We start from the raw sequence: 18,830 nt of genomic DNA on the forward strand, positions 1-18,830 counted from the left end.
AGTAACCAAGTTGCGTATTAAGTCAGTGACCAGGAGTTGCTTTTCCTAAGAGTGCCAAGAGCTGCTCTCCATTTCCACTGCTGGAACCGAAATCATGTGTTGGATTGCCAGTTCTCATCAGCTGTTCATTTAAAATGTGTATTGGCAACTCGATATATTAAAATCAGTGCTTTTAATTGGAAAAAAGTTCACAGTAGTGTTTTATTATTAAGTGTTTAGTAATAGAATCGATGACTTAAATATGGCATGCTTTTATGTTTAACATGTGCTTTAAGAGTGCAAAGAGCAACCTCTGACAACGCAACTCCAGCGCGGCGCGGGGAGCGCCGAGAGGCTGCCGGGCTCCTCTCCGGGCGGTGCGGCTGCGGGTCCTGCAGGTCCTTCTCCACCTGCAGCCTTGAAATACAACCGGAATGCCAGTAACCGCTTTGGCAAGCACCTGCGTGCCGAGCGGGCTAGCTGGAGACGGGAGCGGGGGAGCCCTAAGGGTTACCTGGCACGCGCGCTTGATGTATACGCGCATATATATATGTGTATATATATATAAGCGTGGGGTGCTGACGGGTTACGATGGACGCCGGGGACCCTCCTCTGCGGGTTCTTCCAGGGCCGGCACGGCAGCCGTCCGGTAGGGAGCCGCCGGCGGGAGCGGGCCTTCCTCCCCCCCAGGCCGTTTCTCAGCCGGTGCGGCGGCGCGGCCACGGCCGGCCGGCGGGCTCTAAGACCCAGCGCTCCCCTCCCGACTCAGCCGCGGCGAGAGCGCCCTTGGCCCTCCGCACGCCCCGGCGCCTGCCTGATCCACTGCGCTGTGGCATTGGGGAAGGGGCGGGGCCCTCTTTCCGATTGGGCAGGGCTCTTGTCGCTCTCCCTGATGCCCCGCCCCTCACCTAGCCCGCGTGCCCGTGTGTAGGTACGTAAGGCCCGGGGTGGGAGGGGAAGTGGTGTTGCGATAGGCGCATGCGCACTCCCGCGTGGCTGGGCCCAGGGCTGGGACCTTGCCCCGGGGTGGGCGGGTCAGCGCGGGCAGGGGGCGGGGGCGGGGCAGCGGCGTGGGGACTGACGGGAGGGATCCAAGATGGCGGCGGGACGGCTGGGGAGTGCTCGCGGCCCCCTGCGGCGTCTCCCTCATTCATTGCGGCAGTGACGGGCGGCGCGACGTGAGCTGCGGCGGCGCCTCGGCTGGCCTGAGCCCGCCGGGCGAGCGGGAGAGAGCGAGTCTTGGACGAGGAAGAGGAGGAGGAGGTGGAGGTGGAGGTGGAGAGTCGGGCCCGTGAGGAGGAAGGTGGCCGCTGCCGCCGGGCGCCTGTGAGAGGGCGGGGAGGAGTGGCGGGTCGGTGCCGCCGGCGCGGGCGGAGCGGACATGGCCACCATGGAGAAGCTGATGAAGGCCTTCGAGTCGTTGCGCTCCTTCCAGCAGCAGCAGGGTCCGGCTGCCATCCCCGAGGAGCCGCTCCAGAGACCGTGAGTGGCCCGCGCCCGGGGGCTGGAGGGGCGGGCGGGGGGGGGCTCCCGAAACGCTTCAGCGACACTCTCTCCTGCCCCGCCCCGCGGAGTCTCTGCCGCTCCGGAGCTGGTGACAGCCTGAGAGGCAGCTGGCGGTCCCCGGAGGACTTAGTCCCGGGGTGCTGCTTCCATGCCCTTGGCAGAAGGCTGTTGCTGTGGACGTGTCTGGGAGTGCTGCCTGCTCTCCTTGTAAGTTTCAGCTAGGAGTAACTTTGTAGGCGAACACGTTTGAAAATACAGCAGGATGGGTAATGCTGTGTGGGTTTCACGGGCTGGTTCTAGGAAGTAAAACCTTGTTTTCAGCTAATAAACTGCTGGGAAAAAAGACACAACCACTTAAGCATAACTTAAGGTATTGAGCCTAAACTATCTGGGGGGAGTTGATGTGGATGTTTATGACAAAGTTCATTTAAAGTCTTGTGTTGTGACTTGCTGGGCAGAGACTTAAGAGGAATTAGTTTAAATGTTTCTGATACCCTTTTGCTTTCTTAAACATTAGGGGCAAGTGCATTACATCCATGCGATATTCAGGTTTGTGATCAGGAGGCATTACAGGAGGACAAGGGGGCGGAGCTGTTCAGTACCACAGTGCTGTCCCTTACAATTGCATCCTCTAAAAATAACTTTTATTGAGCAGGTGAAACGGCGCTACGATTTTTATGGGATAAATACATGAGTCACACTATTGCTTTTTCTCCAGCTATTGGGGAGACAGGAGAAGCAGAAGGGTTGAGGAGCAGGTAACTTCTAATTTGGCAGTTTCATAGTGTTTTGGCAGAGGATGCTAAGCAGTGGAGCTGGGCTCTTGGCCACCTGCTCCCACAGTACATTCTGATATGGATGCCAACTAAATTATCATGGTTGATACTGTTTGGAGAGTGTTGTCTCAAATAATCCCAATGCATTTTCACACTTTTGGGGCATAATACATGAAAAAAAAATATCTTTTTTGTGAGCTAATTGTTTTTGGATGCCTTACATGTCTGCAGGAACTAATTGCTCTGTTGCATGTATATTTTTTTTTTGTGCTAGTACTTTGTGTGACATGGAGGATAGATGGCCATCTATTTCCAGTCTTGCATATATGTAGTTGAAAAAAATCTTTCTAGAAAGTTACTGATGAGATAGTTCACGGTATTTCAAGAGAAGGTCCTGAGAATTATTTGTTATGCTTGGTTTGGGGGTCTGAATTTAGACATCGTCCACTCAAAACATTAAAAAAATTAGGGTTGTAGTTGTCCTTGTTGACTTTGTTTTGTGTTTAAAAATAGGCTGTACATTTTCAGAAAGCTGATGGTATTGTATGCCCCCAGGAGCTATACAAATTCGGTAACAGCTCTAAGCCTCATTAAAGCCTATGAAAGGGTATTGCAGCAGTCTTTGCTGAAGTTTCCCAAACTTTTAGTGAAATACCAGGTGACATCTTGAATGTAATTCATAATGCTCTCTGCATATTTTTTGTTTGTTTGTAATGAATTGGAAAGCAAAATTCCCTCTGTGTTTTCCTTGCATTTCTGGAGAGGTGTTCATCTTCATTGTGATTTGGTACAAATAGCACTTAAACATTTTGTAGTCTATGTGGAAACTTCCTATTGTTCCATTTACTGTTGTAAAAGGATGTGAGCTTACTGCTCAGTAATGAAAGAATACATTAATTGGTGAATGTCTTAGCATAAATGCTATGGTTTGCTCTTTAGTTGCCTCATTAGATATCTATTTGACATTGTCCATTAGATCAAAGCTGTCCTGTTGCCTAAATTAGATGAGTGAGAAGCTGTTGTTCCTGGAGTTATAATCTCATTACTACAGGCGGTGGTAGACACATTTTGTTGGACTTTTTTTGCTACAGTAAAAGTAAAACTAATGACATACCTCTCCTTTTTTTTTTTCTTCTCCAAAAATAAGCTACTTAAATTTACAACCCCATAGTGTTACCTCTATATGATTAAAAATACTAATTTAAAAAAATATATTTCCTATTGGAGTAGGCAAACATGGCCTTTTAAATATTTTGGTAGAAACTGAACATTTTACATCTGGTTAGTGAATGAGTCCTACTAAGGACTGCCTGTCTCCTGCTATGAACTGTTTTAAGATCACAGAGATTGCGGTAGAGTAGACTTGTTTGCACACCATGTACTGAAGTTTTTCTTCACTTTATTTTAAGACAATGACTTCTGAACTCTATTATGGCTTTACTTTTTTATTAAAATATTAAATGAATTCCAGCTTTTACCAAGAAGATAAGAGCTTTTTCTGTTTTGAGATATTTTAGTCAGCAATAGTCATGTGTTATGCTTCTGTTACGTGTTACAGCCAGACGTCTGTTTCTGGCCTCCTCTCTTATCTCTTGCTGATTTTTTTCTTCTGTGAAAACTTAAGTTGAGCTCTCTGTCATAGTGCTTCTATACACTTCTGCTGAGGTGCCTTATTTTCTTCCAGACCTATTTCTAGCTTTTTCAGACCCTTGAATTTTGGTTGGAGTTGACCATTTTGTATTGAATTACAAAGCTCCCACTAACTTGAAATTTGATTAGTATGATGTAAAAATTCAGAGTTTACTCAGTGAAACTAATAAAGCAGATGGGCTGTCATGTAACATCCTATATTTTACATTTTATTTATGTTTACCTCTTATCAGTGAGTTGAGAGAATAATTTGCTAATGTTTCTTCTGGAAAAGTATTTAGCTTTCATTTGATTAATCCAAAGGTGGATGCTTCACCTTTTCTCTTGTTAACTTGTTCTAATAGTTAATTACTGTAATTCTTTGTAACTCTGTCCCATTTCTGATTTTATTTTTTTCCTTAGATTTGATTCTAACCATTACCTTTACAGAAAAAGGTGCTGCAAGAGCCAAAGTGCTCTCCAGCAATACCCATTTTTCTGTTGTTTTTTTGTTTGACTGAAGCTGTGGTTGTAGATTGGCTTCATGTTTCATCAGTGCTGTATGTAGAGATACCATGAATTTTTTGCTTAACTGAAGATCACATGAATTGTGTGGCTAATGCCTACTGGCTTGCTTGTCAGTGGTGGTTTCTAGATGTTTTTTGGGGGTTACCATTTCTAGGGTGTGTTGTAGATCTGTTCTACTTTATTTGACTATCCATCATTGTGTTACGATACATTGTTTGAAGTGTCCACCATATTTGGGCTCAGTTTATTTCTTGATCCACTCATACTTGTTTGTTATTTATAGAATCTTTTTTGAATTTCCCATTACTTTTCTCAAGATTAATGTTGAGCCATTTGGCTTGGCCCTTTTCCTTCATGGTGGTTCAGCTTTAGAGCTTCTGTACTCTTTTTATCTATCCTTAATTCCAAGGCCTAATAAAAATTAGCATCAGTGAGCTGCATCTCTTTGTAGCCAGCTCATCAGGGCTCAGAGTGCAAAATTATCTGGGCTTGCTGGTTTTTTTATATTGTTTATTAATCTCCTTGGCTAGAGATTGTCTGTAGAAGCATGCAGAAGATTAAACACCTCTGCCTGTGAGATGAAGCTTTCCTGTAGATAACTGCTACTTCCAATATCTCCTGCCTTCTGTTACTTATCAAACCGAAATGACCTTGCACTTGAGGTTTGTTACTTCAGCTCTCTTCTAAGAAATATGTGATGCTGCTGTTGTCCCCCTGGGTATGTTCATCAGCAGTTTGCCTGAGGACTTCATAATACTTCTGAATAGCTTTTTTTCCTCTTTTTTTTTTTTTTTTTTAAATAAAAAATCATGTGCTCTCTCTCCAAATACCGTTCTTTTATCTTTCTCTCTCTGTAGGCACAGAAAATGTGTGTGCGCATGCACACACGAGGTGCATTAAGTGTTTGTCTTCCACCTTTTCTTTCATTCCTTCACAGGCTGATTTTTTGGAAGTTGAACAACAAAATGGCAGATGAAAGATTCAGTACAGCAAATTTGGTTGAATGTTTGTTCTTCTTTCCCTTTGGATAGTAATTGATAGTTAGTCTTCACCTCTGGTTTCTGTTTTTTCAGTTTGAATGGTAACTTGTTAACTAATGCATTCCTTCTGAATTTTCACATTAAATTTTCTCTATTCAAGCCTTTTCTAGTTTTTTAAGTTATTTATTTCAGTGAGTTGGTAGATTCAGTGTTAGGTGAGCTCTCTGTTTACAGAAATCTGCTAAAGAGGTGGATTGTACTAGTCTGAATAGTATTGAATGGTACTGCTGCTTTGTTCGGGACTATATTATGTGTAGATAACAACTTCATTCTGCAAGCAGTCTTCAGCAATATCTTTAATGTGTTTTGTATCTGAAATAGTGAGCTTATGGGCAAGTTCAGATGTGCCTGTTCTATTCTTGGGTTGAACATATACTGAAAATGGTGCTCATAAGAGATGTGGGCAGTGATAGGTAAAATTATCATAAAAGTTGAAATGATTTATTCAGTTCCTTAGCTGCCTGTTCGCATCAATGGTACTTAAGTTGCAAAGTCAGATGGACATTTTAGGGAGTATTTGCCTTTTTTTTAGAGGTGATCTGGGTTTGCTGTTAAAGACTCTGTGATGCTTTTTCAAAATAGAGAGAAAGATACTGTATATCTTGATCAAATTCAGATTGGCTACTTGTATTGTACCAGTTGCTTAAGCACACAAACCAAAAAAGAGATCCTCTTTGAGGAACGTGGAAGCTTACCTAAACAAAATACTGCCAAATTATAATGGAGAAAATGGATTTGTTAAGAACTATTCCTTAAACTTTTAAAAATGGAAAACGTTTCTGGAATAAGATGCAAGGGTTCTTGGGAGAAAACCTGAAATCTTGGGAGCAAACACTTTTCAACCACCCACTTCCAACCTCACAGAAGAAAAGGACAGGGACACTTCAAATAATTACTTTTTAAAAAAAAAGGTACTATCATTTGAGCTAAAGCTCTTAAATATTACAGCTTAATTCTTCAAAAATTTTGTCTAACAATATATTTTGAGTTAGCTTAATTAATGTTCTTATTGGCTGCTCGCTGTTGGTCCTTAATGTTGTGTTAACTATATTAATGTATCTTAAGACTGTTCACATTGTTTTCCAACTTCTAGTTAAGAAACTCTGTTTTGCTATTTTTGCTCAGACAGAAAATTAAATGCTAAAAATACAGATGATCGGTTTTCACTTGGAAAACAAAAGGGAAGTTTCTCTGTGACTGAGTGAAGGAGCAGGTACCTCCTTGTTGTAAAACAGACCCAGGAGAGGTACCTTTGGCTGTGCTATTTAGCTCCAGCATTGCTACCAGTTAATAATTTAAAAGTAACGTCTGCTTTCCTAGAAGTGATTCTCTGTTAGGAAAGTTAAGAGTAGGAGACACTGCATACAAAGACATAAAATTTCACAGTTACATTTGTGGATCTCTGTCTCTCTTTCAGTTCCTTTGTTGGAAAGGTTGGGGGTGGAGCAGGGAAGAAGCTTCTGTTCTAGACTCAGCCATAAAGGGTTGTAGGAGTTTATATTGTGTTGAAGTGAATGTTAAACAAATTTTGCTTTTCATATTGTGCTCTGCATTGCTTGTAGATATGCATTCTTTGATTCTGTGAATTTTATGCTTTGTTTTACACTCATTTGCTGTGAGTTGACTAAGCTTGTCCTTTTCTGGACTATACTAATTGTTACTATAGGGACGTTATTCTTGATGGGCATGGACTGTGCCTGGAGCTTTGCTATTTTTATGATTACAAAACCATTTGGGGGAATGTGGCATATGAAAGGATTGCCTTGGCATCCTTTCCAGTTCAGATACAAAATGGTCAGTTTAGTAGAACTCTTAAGTTTCAAGAACTTGCCAGACAAAAAAAAAGTCTAAGGTGATATTATGTGTGAGGAAGGTCTTTTTTAAAGTGGTATTTTTAGGTCTGCAAGACTTGTTCTCATGGCTTATTTTCCCCCAACTTTCTTCTATCAGTTTGTTTATTTCAGCTTTGTTCTAGGCCTGCTCCGTTTTTTCCTTCCTTTCCCATTATCCTTTTCATTCTTTGGTTCCCCCCCCCCCCCAATATTTTCTCATTGAAAAAGGGTGATTCTTTTTCTAAGTTTGTATCTTTCCCTTTGCTTGTGTGCCTGCATGCTCTCAGCAGTAGTTAGTGTGTGAAGTCTTGGGACCACAGGTGAACGGTTTAATGACCAGAAGAGTGCATCTTTTTCTTGTATAATCATTAGACACTACTCCTGCAAAGGGTGTTTAAATGGTTTCTGCTCACTTTTGAAGTCTCACACTCCTTATCATTATGGTGTTCTTTTAGAAAGAAAGAACTTTCAGCTACCAAGAAAGATCGAGTGAATCATTGCCTAACAATATGTGAAAACATAGTTGCTCAGTCTTTAAGGTAAGACAATGTCTTTAGTTTATTGCATTAATATGAATAGCTACTTTGGATTATTAGTTTTTTGAAGGCTTCTTGATAATTGCTGAATTTAAATGCTTGACTTCTGTTTAAAACTGAAATGGCACGATTTTTATAAATTTGTTACCACCCAAAATCTAAGAAGTATTTTTTTTAAAACATTGGTGTTTGCTGTTCATAGTGTGCATTGTAATTTTCTAATGTTTTCTTATTTAGAAATTCTCCAGAATTTCAGAAACTACTGGGGATTGCTATGGAACTCTTTCTCCTCTGCAGTGAGGATGCAGAATCTGATGTCCGGATGGTTGCTGATGAATGCCTTAATAAAGTTATTAAAGTAAGAACTTTTATATACAGTTCTAATAGATTTTTACCTTTTACCTGCAGTGTCCTGTATGAATTCACACTGATGTTCTTTTAGTTGCTTTTCGTATTGTTGATAATACCTTGTAATGTAAGAGGTTAAGTAAGCTTCTTTAAATTCTGTATATGCTCTTAGGAGAGCTTTTTATGCCCAGATCAAGATATTTAAGTTGCCTTCTGTCATTCATCATTCTAATCTATTATTTTATTCAATTTTTCATTAACTTTGTTCTCTTCAAGTTAACCAAAACCAGAACGTGAGCTTTTCTAAAAACATCTTGTTATATGGGAGGAATACTCTTTTTATTGTTTTGTAAATATGAAGATACTTAACATAAGGAAAGGTAAAAATGTTGTTAAAAGCAGACTGAAAGATGTAGTGGCTTTTCATTCCAGAGTAGTAGTATGCTGTAATTTAGGTCGTGTGATTTGCTGAGAGTTGGAGGAGGAGCTTTTAGGCAATGATTAGGAAAATACAGTGTTCTGGAGATTGTTTATTACCCTGCTGTGATCCAGGATGAAGGGCTTGTTGGAGAACAGCAGACAGGCATTCATTTGAGGTCAGGAAAGATCTAAATCTCGACTGAAAGTATCATAAAGTGAACCTCTTGAGTAATTGATGTGAGCTGCTCCTTCCAGAACAGGTTTACCTTCACCTGCCCTTTCTTGTTTTTTTTTTTTTTTTTTTTTTTTTTTTTTTTTTTCCCTGAAATACTTGACCTTTGAGTCAGTGTAATGTACCTGAATAATTAGTCCAGTTGATGCAAAGTTTAAGTGCTTTAGAAATACGGAAATAGTAATTTTCTTTAGCATTAAGTGGTGTGCAGAAGCAAGCAAACAAAAACATCCCTATTTCTGTAGGGATTTCTCTCAGTTAAGTTCTATTTGTTTGGTATCTGAATGAATTAAGCTTTTGGGGTTTGAGCTTGTGGCTGAAAGAAGTATGGAGGAATTTTACTGATTATGTAGTGTATCCCATAATGATAGGGAATGAGGAAGTGCAAATGTCTCTTGCTTTTTTCGTTTTGGCCTGTAGCACTTTGGAAAAACATTTAAATAAGAATGAATAAACTGTTTGCAGGAGTTCAGCACTCTATGAAATGCATACACAATTATGTAATTTAATTTGCTTTAAAAGATTCTCTGAAACAGTTCTAAAGAAAGCAAACTTACTTCTGTCTTGCACCAAACTCTTTTGTAGGCTTGATTTAAAATTGACCTCTTTAATTCACTGATCTATTTAATGTTTTTTCCTTTCTGGTATGTTTCAAGGTAACTTGAAAATGTATTCTTTTTTTTTCCAAGTCTTTGTGTGGTAGTTTGTTTTGTTTTAAACATTAAAGTGACTTTAAGTGATGGAGTCTTCTATCAGTTATTAAGCTTGACAGTTGGTCACATCTATGAGGTGGTAATAGTTGTGATATTCCAGCCACATGGATGTATCAGACTGTTACTGAAGCTGGTCATATTTTGTATTCTGTTTCTATGTTCCATGCTCTGTGGAAGCAACTTGGTCTTCAGGCAGATGCTCTCTTATGTATAAATGCGGAGACAAAAAGATGTGCAGTTTTATTTTTGGTCATGCAAGTAGCAGTGATGCTTGTGATGAACGGAAGAGAGGCTTCAGGTCCCTAAGCTTGCATATTGGTCAACATTCAGCTTTTTTAGTACCACATGTGTTTTAGAGACTAATTCTGTAGCTAGAACAATGCTTTATATTTTCTCTCTTTAAACATAAGAGTATAGATGTAAGCATTTCTTGTAGCTGTGTCTCTCTCTGGAGTTTATGCTCATTAGTATAATTAAAATGCTAACACATTTGTGTAGACAAGGCTGTGAACTTAAACATCAAGTAAGTTTAGATAAACACTCTGTAGGTCATCTCTAAGTATCACTACACTTAGCTGTCAGAACCTCACAGACAGTACAAATGGCTCAAAGTTTAAATAGCTTTGGTGATACCTTTATTTAAAAGAAAAAATACGAAGTTGGGAGTTACCAGGTTTCTGATGGTAAGGTGTTACTAAAGCTGTCTTGTTTCTGAAGCTGATGTACAGTATTGTAGTATTCTCTGTGGTAATGATACTGGTGGGGCTCTTCACACAGATTGGAGTACAGTTGGTCTCAGTAATTGGGATTTATTATTTGTAGTAATTTAGAGTTGACTGTGCTTATAATTTTTTCTGATTGGGGTGACTTTTTTAGATTCTAGCCTGCTAAAAATATAGGTGTACACTAGTAGAAAGAGTTGTTCCAGTTGAGTGTGTTGTAAGGACAACTGACCCTTAAAGCCAATATAGTAGATGGTTCCTTTTTGTGTTGCTTGATATGCTTATATACAGGAGCAGTGAATTCCTGTAAAAATTTAAGTTTTGTGAAGTAAGTGAGATTTGTTGCTACCTACTGTCATGTAGGGACCTGCAGTTAATAGTTGGAGTGCTTATGACAACATAAAGATACAAGCCAGGTAAAATTTTTCTGGGGAAAGTGATACCAGTGATACCATTTTGTTATAATGAATGGTGTAATTGGGGGGAATGAAGTTTTGGGGCATACAATTTTAGGCTAGGGGAACTGTGCTCTGGAGGAGCCACAGGCACTTCACCTGACCATGCTTAAGCACTTGCAGCCTCTACATCAGCATGTGCCATGTAAGAGTAATCCTGTGAAGATGTTAGTTTAATGGTTAGTGGTCAAGAAAGACGGCAGATAGAAAATTAGAAATTATTGGGCAAAGAATGAAGAATGAAATACTAAACATTATAGCATTGTGTAAATCCATAACATAAGCACTTGTGCACTGTATGAAGCTTTCATTTCATCTGAGGAAGTGATGGTGGAAAATTTCATAAATAGTAGTATGTACTAGGAAAAAATATGGACAAGAAAGGGTAATTGTATGTATACAAAACATTCTGTAGGAAGAGATTGTGTGTGTATATATATAGCAGAACTATTTTCCTATTTTTTTCTTCTCTGCCATTTTAAAGATGGAGGAAGAATGATTGAGTTGAGGTGGACAGAAAATTACTACTTCTCAGTGTTTACTTTCATTTCATGTACCCTAGTTCTTAGACAGCCTGCAGGTACAAACTACAATGTATGTTCTGTTGCACTATGCTTGATTAGATCCTGGGATGTGATACTTCTGGTGTCCAGAACACTTTGAAATTAATGGATGCAGAAAATGGGCTAATTCATGAAAAGGGTTTTTCAAGGGCTGTTAAAGGTAATGGTACAAATGCAGCCTCAGTTTGAGAAGTAGTAGGAAGCTACTTCACGGAGGGGTTGTATAGGAGGTAATACATATTACTGCTTGTGCATACTGTTTTTGTGCTTTAATATTCTATGCATGAGTATCTATTCCTGGCAATTGCCAAAAAGCACGTTAGGTTGGCTCTGCTTGTAGTCAGATCCCATATGGCCTTTTTCAGGTAGAATGGGTAAAGCAGTCAATATTAACTGCAAATAACTGTTAGAGTTTGTGGAATTTGTCCACATCTCTGTTTTGTGTTTGTGTGAAAGATAAAGATGTCTCTCTTAAGTATTTACCACTTTCCTGGTTATATATCAAATATAGGGGCAGTTAGATAGTTCTGTGCGTTTTTTGAAGCTGTTCTGTTACAAGTGTAACTTTATTCCTGTAAAGTGCCTCCCCTCTGACACAGTATGTTCTCAATGCATTTTATTGCAGGCTTTGATGGATTCCAATCTTCCTAGGTTGCAATTAGAACTGTATAAAGAGATTAAAAAGGTGAGTTTCTTACTTTCACGTCCTTTTGGAATACGTTATTTAGTAAGTGTTTTAGTATATTGGACTGTGGCACTGGCATAAATAAATAGTGTATGTCTTTTAAGATCAAAAAAAAAAGAAGTCAAAGCTTCACTTTTGAAGGATCTGTGACTGTTTAATGTATTATTCTACCCAGTTCCTCACTATTGGCCCCGTTGTTTAGATTTAGCCACTCCTGAAAGGTTATCTGGCAGAAAATGTATGAGCATTTGGTGTGAACAGCAGTCTGAGTTAACCTCAGTGACTCTGCACCCAAATGAATAGGGCATATTCATGATGTTTGCTCCGCTGACTGAGCTGGAGAGAATAACTTCAAGCAAAAGGGTGGTGAAAAGTAGGTGGAGGGCAGTGACAGTCTTAATTTGACATAACTTCTTGGAGGAATCATTTGATCAAGACCTGAAGTGACCCGATACAAGTTTTAACTACTGTGTTTTGTGAAATGTGCGATGCCTGTTTACAGCTTCTGTAAGAAACATGGGTAAAAATACTGGAACATCTCTCTCTCTGCACCAAAAGTCACAGTTAGATTATGTCCATGTTAGGAATTTTAGTAATACCCTTTAAGTAAATTATTGGAAAAGAAAAATGCTGTATTCAGGACAGTATCACTGAAATCATGTCTCTTGCATCGATAAACATACAGCAAGGCTTGTATAGATAGAAAGTATACATGTTATTTGTCAAACAGTAATGCTATTGCTTTTTGTTACATACCTTTGGGAATGATAAGACTCTAGAAAATAAAATAACAAAAGCAATGTGGATAGCTTTTCTTCTGTCAGATGTGGACTACTTGTAGGCCCTGTATTAATATCTTACTGTAATGTTATACCTTAATGTCATGCAAAATTTTTGAGGGTATAAAAATAGACATTAGCTAATTAACAAATGACAGCCAACATAAACAAAAATTGCTCTGACGTTTCTGCACGTTATGACTAGGTGTTGTTTTGTTGTTCAGGTGGCATGTGCTTCTTGAATAGTTGCTCTCAGATTCATGGCAGAGACAAGAGAGAGAGATAGCAGGCATAACAAGCACCCAGCAGACCAAATTTTGTTTGTGCATCAGTTGGATCACTTTAGGAGCCATGCCAGAATCTGTTGTTTGGCTCTGAACCTGAAAAATGCACGTTTTGTAATTCAGATGCAAGTTGTTTTTTACTTGTCATGCTAACAAGACTGGGAACCTTTGATATACTAGCTAAAGAAAATAAGGAAAAAAATGACAGTTTTTAAACATCTTAGCTCTGTCTTCACTGGTACTTGATTTGAAAAGCGTTTTAGTTAAGTTCAAACTACAGTAGGTACACAATTTCTCCTAGACATCTGTTGACTTCCATAGTTTTCTGTATTTCCAGCAATATTAAGGAGCTTTACTATATCCTTAGACACTGGGTCTCAAGGCATTCTCACTCAAGTCAGGTGCACAACTGAAGGTGTCAATACATGCATATAGCTACTAAACGTAATTGCGAAGTGATACAGAACAATACGTGGATTGTTTTTTTGGTGCACTCAGGAGCTGAACATTATTTGTTTGCATATCTCCACTGCTGTCAATTTTTTTCTGCATTTATATCTCTGCAAGTGTTCCAGTGATTTTTAGGCTCTCATATCATCAGCGTTTCTTTGTTGGTTGATGACTTTCTCTGTGGTATTTTAAGCTGATTTCAGCAGAGTGGAGATCTCAGTCATTTCCTTCTCTTTCTTGGTGTTCCTTTTTATTCATTTTGGGTCACTCAGAAAATTCCTAACACCAGCTAGAAAAATGAAGGCAGTCATGGAGCTGACTTGACTTCCTTTCAGCTAAGGGAAATGTATGGCTTCCAGACACCTTATGTTTTTATCTGTTTAAGTAAAATGGTATAAAACTGTATACTATTGTATATTGTAGGTATTTTTCAGGAAATGGTTTTGCTTGATGAAATGTATCAATTATATACTCTGTCTAGAATGGTGCTTCCAGAAGTCTACGTGCTGCACTCTGGAGATTTGCTGAGCTTGCCCATCTAGTTCGACCTCAAAAGTGCAGGTAAACACATCCTAGTAATGAACTTTCCAAAGCACATTTAACAAAATACAGATGTTAACAAAATGTTACTGTTCCGAGTTTTAAAAATATATAATTGGGAGTTTGGAAGAATTCCTATCACATTATTTGATTAGCTGGTTTTCTTTTAGCGGAGTTTCAGTTCTGTGCTGTACATGGCTACGGGAAGGGGAGGAAAACTTGTGAAGACAGTGACTTGTCTTCAAGTGTATTCTTCTCTTTTTAGTTCTGTCTCAATGTCTGCAAATCATATTCAGAAGATTGTCTTTTTTTTCCTTACATTCTATGTAGCTAACAGGTACATTTTTTATAATTTTGTAATACCACAGAATTTGGGTATGAATGAAAAATGTTTAGATGGGTACAGTTGTTATGATCTCAAATTGTTTTTTCTCCTTTGCCATACTTAGGCCGTACCTAGTGAACCTTTTGCCCTGTCTAACACGAATAAGTAAGAGACCTGAAGAATCAGTACAAGAGACCCTAGCTGCGGCAATACCAAAAATTATGGCTGCATTTGGCAATTTTGCAAACGACAATGAGATTAAGGTATCTTTCTTTTACCTATTAGTTCTCCCTGTTGTATCTCAAACCACAGTAAGCTATCGGCATTATCTATCAGATGTTACAGAAAGCAGTGTTACAGCTGCATGTCTGAATTAAGGCAAAAGTTGCCCTTGCTTGATGTATGTTAAGTAATGCTTTGAATGAATGAAAAATACATTTGCTGACTTGCTTAATTCACTTCTGTCTCCTTTTATTTCTCATAAAAAGTTAAGTAAGGTGTCTGTGTTTTTAGGTGTTATTGAAGGCTTTCATAGCTAATCTTAAATCCAGTTCCCCTACTATCCGTCGAACAGCAGCAGGATCAGCAGTAAGCATCTGTCAACATTCGCGAAGAATGCAGTATTTTTATGCCTGGTTATTGAATGTACTTTTAGGTAAGATTTGTGGGGAACAAAAAATTAAATTTGCTTCAGGTGTAAGTAACGTGATTTTTTTTCCATGTAAGATACTTTTAATATGTGAGAGGTTTTTAGCCTAAGCAAGGATACTTAGACTACCAGTTACACTGCTAATGTTTTTTCTATTTTGAATTAAGTTACATAAAGATGTGACAAAGTTATTTGTATCTCTGTGTGCTGCAATGCTAATTCAGTAATGTTGCAAAGAAACAACCAAAGCTAAGGAAGCAAGAAGTCTGTTGGAAAATGAGGAGGTCTAAGGGTTCTGGAATAACTTGCTTAGGAGTCTGTGAGGACTTGAATTGCTCAACAGCATGGTCTGTGATGGAGCATATGGCTGCTACTCTCTGGGTCACGAACACGTAGCCTGTAACCTTTTTTTTAAGTAGTACTGTATAGATTCTTTGTTGAAAATTAAACTTAGACCAGAAATCGATTATTTTTTTTTAAAAGCACAAAACTTTTCATCGGGTATTGCTTCCATATTTCTTCATCTGAGAAGTTTGCATGATCTTCGAGGTGTTTTGCAACTCATGATGAGATGCTAGTCTGGATTGTAGTGGAAACTTCTGCCTCGGTTTTGTTACTGACAAGGGGGTCTTTACTAAGTAGACTATATTGCAAAAGGAGAGGTAAGGAAGACCAACAGATACATAAAGCATTATCCTGTTAGCCCTGCTTCTTTTAAGAATGGGTGAAAAATTCAAATGCCACATAGTGACTTTCCTCACTCTGTGTGAACTGAAAATGACGTACTTCTGTGCACACATTGTTCTTTCCTGCCTCAAAGGCGATGTTTTATAATGTCCTGGCAATGGTACTGAATTCAGACAGGAGCACTAATAGGAATTCTATGAATTGATTCTTTTTTTTGCACAGAACGTTGTGTTTTCTTACATAACTTATATTTGTTCTTAATATATTTTGGTTTTGACTCTGTGATTAGTAGATAGGTGTATGGAACAAGGTTCCCAGTACTTGAGGGAGGAGGCAAAAGTGTAAATGTCATTCATTAGGATAGAAGCATGTGTTTGTGTGAGGGGAATTATGTTTGGTCTTAATTAAACTACCAAGTGGAAAGAGGAGGCGGGGGGGGAGGAAGAGAGTCTAGATTACTTGGTGAAAGTATCAGATATTACAAAAAAGATATTTATTTTTTGTTTTTTTATTAAGCGAAAAGAGGTAGGGAACAGGGAAGGTGAGACAGGGTCCTCTTACCATTCTCCCACCTTGCTTAAATCATTGTCAGGAGTATTAAGTAATGCCTATTTTCAAATGTTTCTACATTTAGAAAACATTCTTAAGTTGCTGCTAGGTTTGTTTGTTGTTTTTGTTTTTTTTTTTTTTTAAGAAGCTATTATGTGGATTACATGAAATAACATTTGTGTTGAAATTAACCACTGTCAATAACTGATTTGACTGCTTCTTGTCTATGCCTAGGCTTGCTGGTTCCTGTAGATGATGATCATCCTACTCTTCTAATTCTGGGTGTTTTACTTACACTAAGGTATCTCATACCTTTATTGCAACAACAAGTAAAGGATACCAGCCTGAAAGGCAGTTTCGGAGTAACAAGAAAAGAAACAGAGATTTCACCTTCACCAGAACAACTTATACAGGTAAAATATCAATAATAACCCTAACCTGAAGAGTACTAATTGGAAGGAAAAGAAATAAATGTTGCATATAGTGTGATACAGCACTAGTTTGATGTTGAGCATTCCGAATTCTTTTCTCAAATTCCTGTTCATCTTGGTAAATGATAGTTGGTCCAGTGACTGGAATTATTGATAAATAATGTTAATGACCAGAAATCCCAGAAAAATGCATCAGCAGTACTGGTTAGGTGTTCCCAAAGGAGCTAAAGAACTTCATAATCTTTATGGTGTTCTTTGATGTGATTCCTCATTCTATAACAATAAACAGAAATAACAGACTTCTACTGAAAAGGCAGTTGAATGGCTATAATTAGTTGACATTTTCCCCTTGTAAGAGTGTGATGAAGGGTAGATATAGCAAACGTCAGTCATTTTTAATGCAGTTTAATATGTGGTATATGAGAAGAATTCTAGTATGTTGTGTCTTCATAGAGGCTTACTCCAGTACTTTGTTGGGGTTTAGGTTTATGAATTGACTCTGCATTACACCCAGCATCAGGACCATAATGTTGTGACTGGAGCTTTAGAATTACTACAACAGCTCTTTAGAACTCCACCACCTGAACTTCTCCATGTCCTGACTGCTTCAGGGGGCATTGCACAGGTCAGTGTATCCAAAGATGAATCTGCCAGCAGGAACCGCAGTGGGAGCATAGTGGAACTTATAGGTAAGCTATGTTTTTGGTAATATGAGTAAAAGGAGATGAACATGCATCACCAGCTCTATTTTTCAATGTTAGTCAAAAGTATGAAGGATAAAATGAAATATATGAAGTTATGTATGACTTGTTTTTTTCCCAGGTACAGTAAAGGTTTTTTCCCTCCTTTCTTTAAGTGGATATACATTCATTGAGTAATGACAAACTCAAGAGTATTTTTTTTTTACAGTTTGTGTTGATGGATTATTTTTGGTTACACAAAGCAAGCTAACTGTGGTGACATACTTTTTTTCCCACAAAATTAATGTTCTTCTCACCAAGCATCTGACAACTGTGATTCATAAAAAGCTGATCTAATCAAAATTTATATTAACTGATAGCTCCTTGCTGATTACCAAAACCAGCATGAAATAAAAGCATGACTTAAGTTTATCCATAACTTTTAAAATCAGCTATCAGCGTTCTTGTCTGTGAAATGCATGTTCTTAAAATTGTCTCTTAACTGCTACTTACCTGTTTCAAAAGAATCAATCTCTGATTTCCATAAGGACTTCTGTATTGAACTAACAGATCATTCTAATATTTCTGCTATTAGAAGGTAATTCATTAGACGGAAGCAATCATAGCAACATTTTTTTTTTTAAGAGGAAACATTGCACAAGTGGCATAGAAAAATAAAAAGTCATTTGATGGCAAACAGTCCAAAAAACTTGGACTTCAAAAGCAAAAAGATTGCTATTTCTTCCTGGCTTTGGCCTTTTTTTTTCTTCCCATTTGTGGCTATTAGAATTCCTTCATGATTTCAGCAGCTCTGTCTTTGCCCTGATGTGTTACTTTCTGTGATTTGCAGCTGGAGGGGGGTCTTCATGCAGCCCTGTTCTTGCGAGAAAGCATAAAGGTGATTATTTTCAAAAACAAATCTTTAATTGCATTCCTTTCTGATTTTTTCTTTTTTTTTTTTCCTTCCCCCTCCCCACTTCATTGTCTTGCTGAACTTTGGTCTTCATTCACAATTGCCTTTGTGTTATCAGCTGAGCTTAATCACTGTAAATCTTACAAGAATTCTGATACAATTTCTGATATTGCAATCAACATTCTAAAATTATTTAAAGCAGTATAATTTATTTTTTCTGTAGTTTACTGGCAAAATTATGGTGATAAATATTGATGCAATTTTCACTTTTAAAGAGCACATCTAAAAATAGTCTTTCTGAACAGGGCATTCTTCCTCTTGGTGATAATACTTAACCTATAGCGTAACTCAAAAAAGTTAACCTTCCTGGTTTTATTAGGCCTGGTTTTTTTTTTTTTTTTCTTCTTGGTTCACTAATGCATGTGTATGTCTGCATGCTTTGATGTGATGCTTTTTAATTTCTTTTTCTGTTCTTGATGATTAATGCTATTCATTTTGTATCTTACTGTGTATATTTTCATTTCTTTCTTCAATAGGTAATTCATTTAGCAGGATTTAAGTAATACAATTTGCTCTGAA

General features: G+C 38.4%; 1 protein-coding gene across 1 annotated transcript in view; it reads left to right on the top strand.

Annotated features, from left to right (window-relative positions):
- Positions 1-1,360: 1,360 nt before the first annotated feature.
- The window catches only part of HTT (huntingtin), a gene marked incomplete at its 5' end in the record, with an annotated part of 85,489 nt that continues 68,019 nt past the window's right edge, over positions 1,361-18,830 (top strand). Inside the window, 10 exons of the mRNA XM_082482480.1 lie at positions 1,361-1,461; positions 7,746-7,829; positions 8,064-8,184; positions 11,905-11,964; positions 13,959-14,038; positions 14,467-14,605; positions 14,856-14,997; positions 16,462-16,640; positions 17,143-17,347; positions 18,189-18,236. Of these exons, the coding sequence (XP_082338606.1) occupies positions 1,361-1,461; positions 7,746-7,829; positions 8,064-8,184; positions 11,905-11,964; positions 13,959-14,038; positions 14,467-14,605; positions 14,856-14,997; positions 16,462-16,640; positions 17,143-17,347; positions 18,189-18,236 (1,159 nt within the window). The remainder of the gene's footprint in view (positions 1,462-7,745; positions 7,830-8,063; positions 8,185-11,904; positions 11,965-13,958; positions 14,039-14,466; positions 14,606-14,855; positions 14,998-16,461; positions 16,641-17,142; positions 17,348-18,188; positions 18,237-18,830) is intronic.

This window comes from Vanellus vanellus (assembly GCF_965231255.1).
Source record: "Vanellus vanellus genome assembly, chromosome: 4".
NCBI classification, from domain to species: Eukaryota; Metazoa; Chordata; class Aves; order Charadriiformes; family Charadriidae; genus Vanellus; species Vanellus vanellus.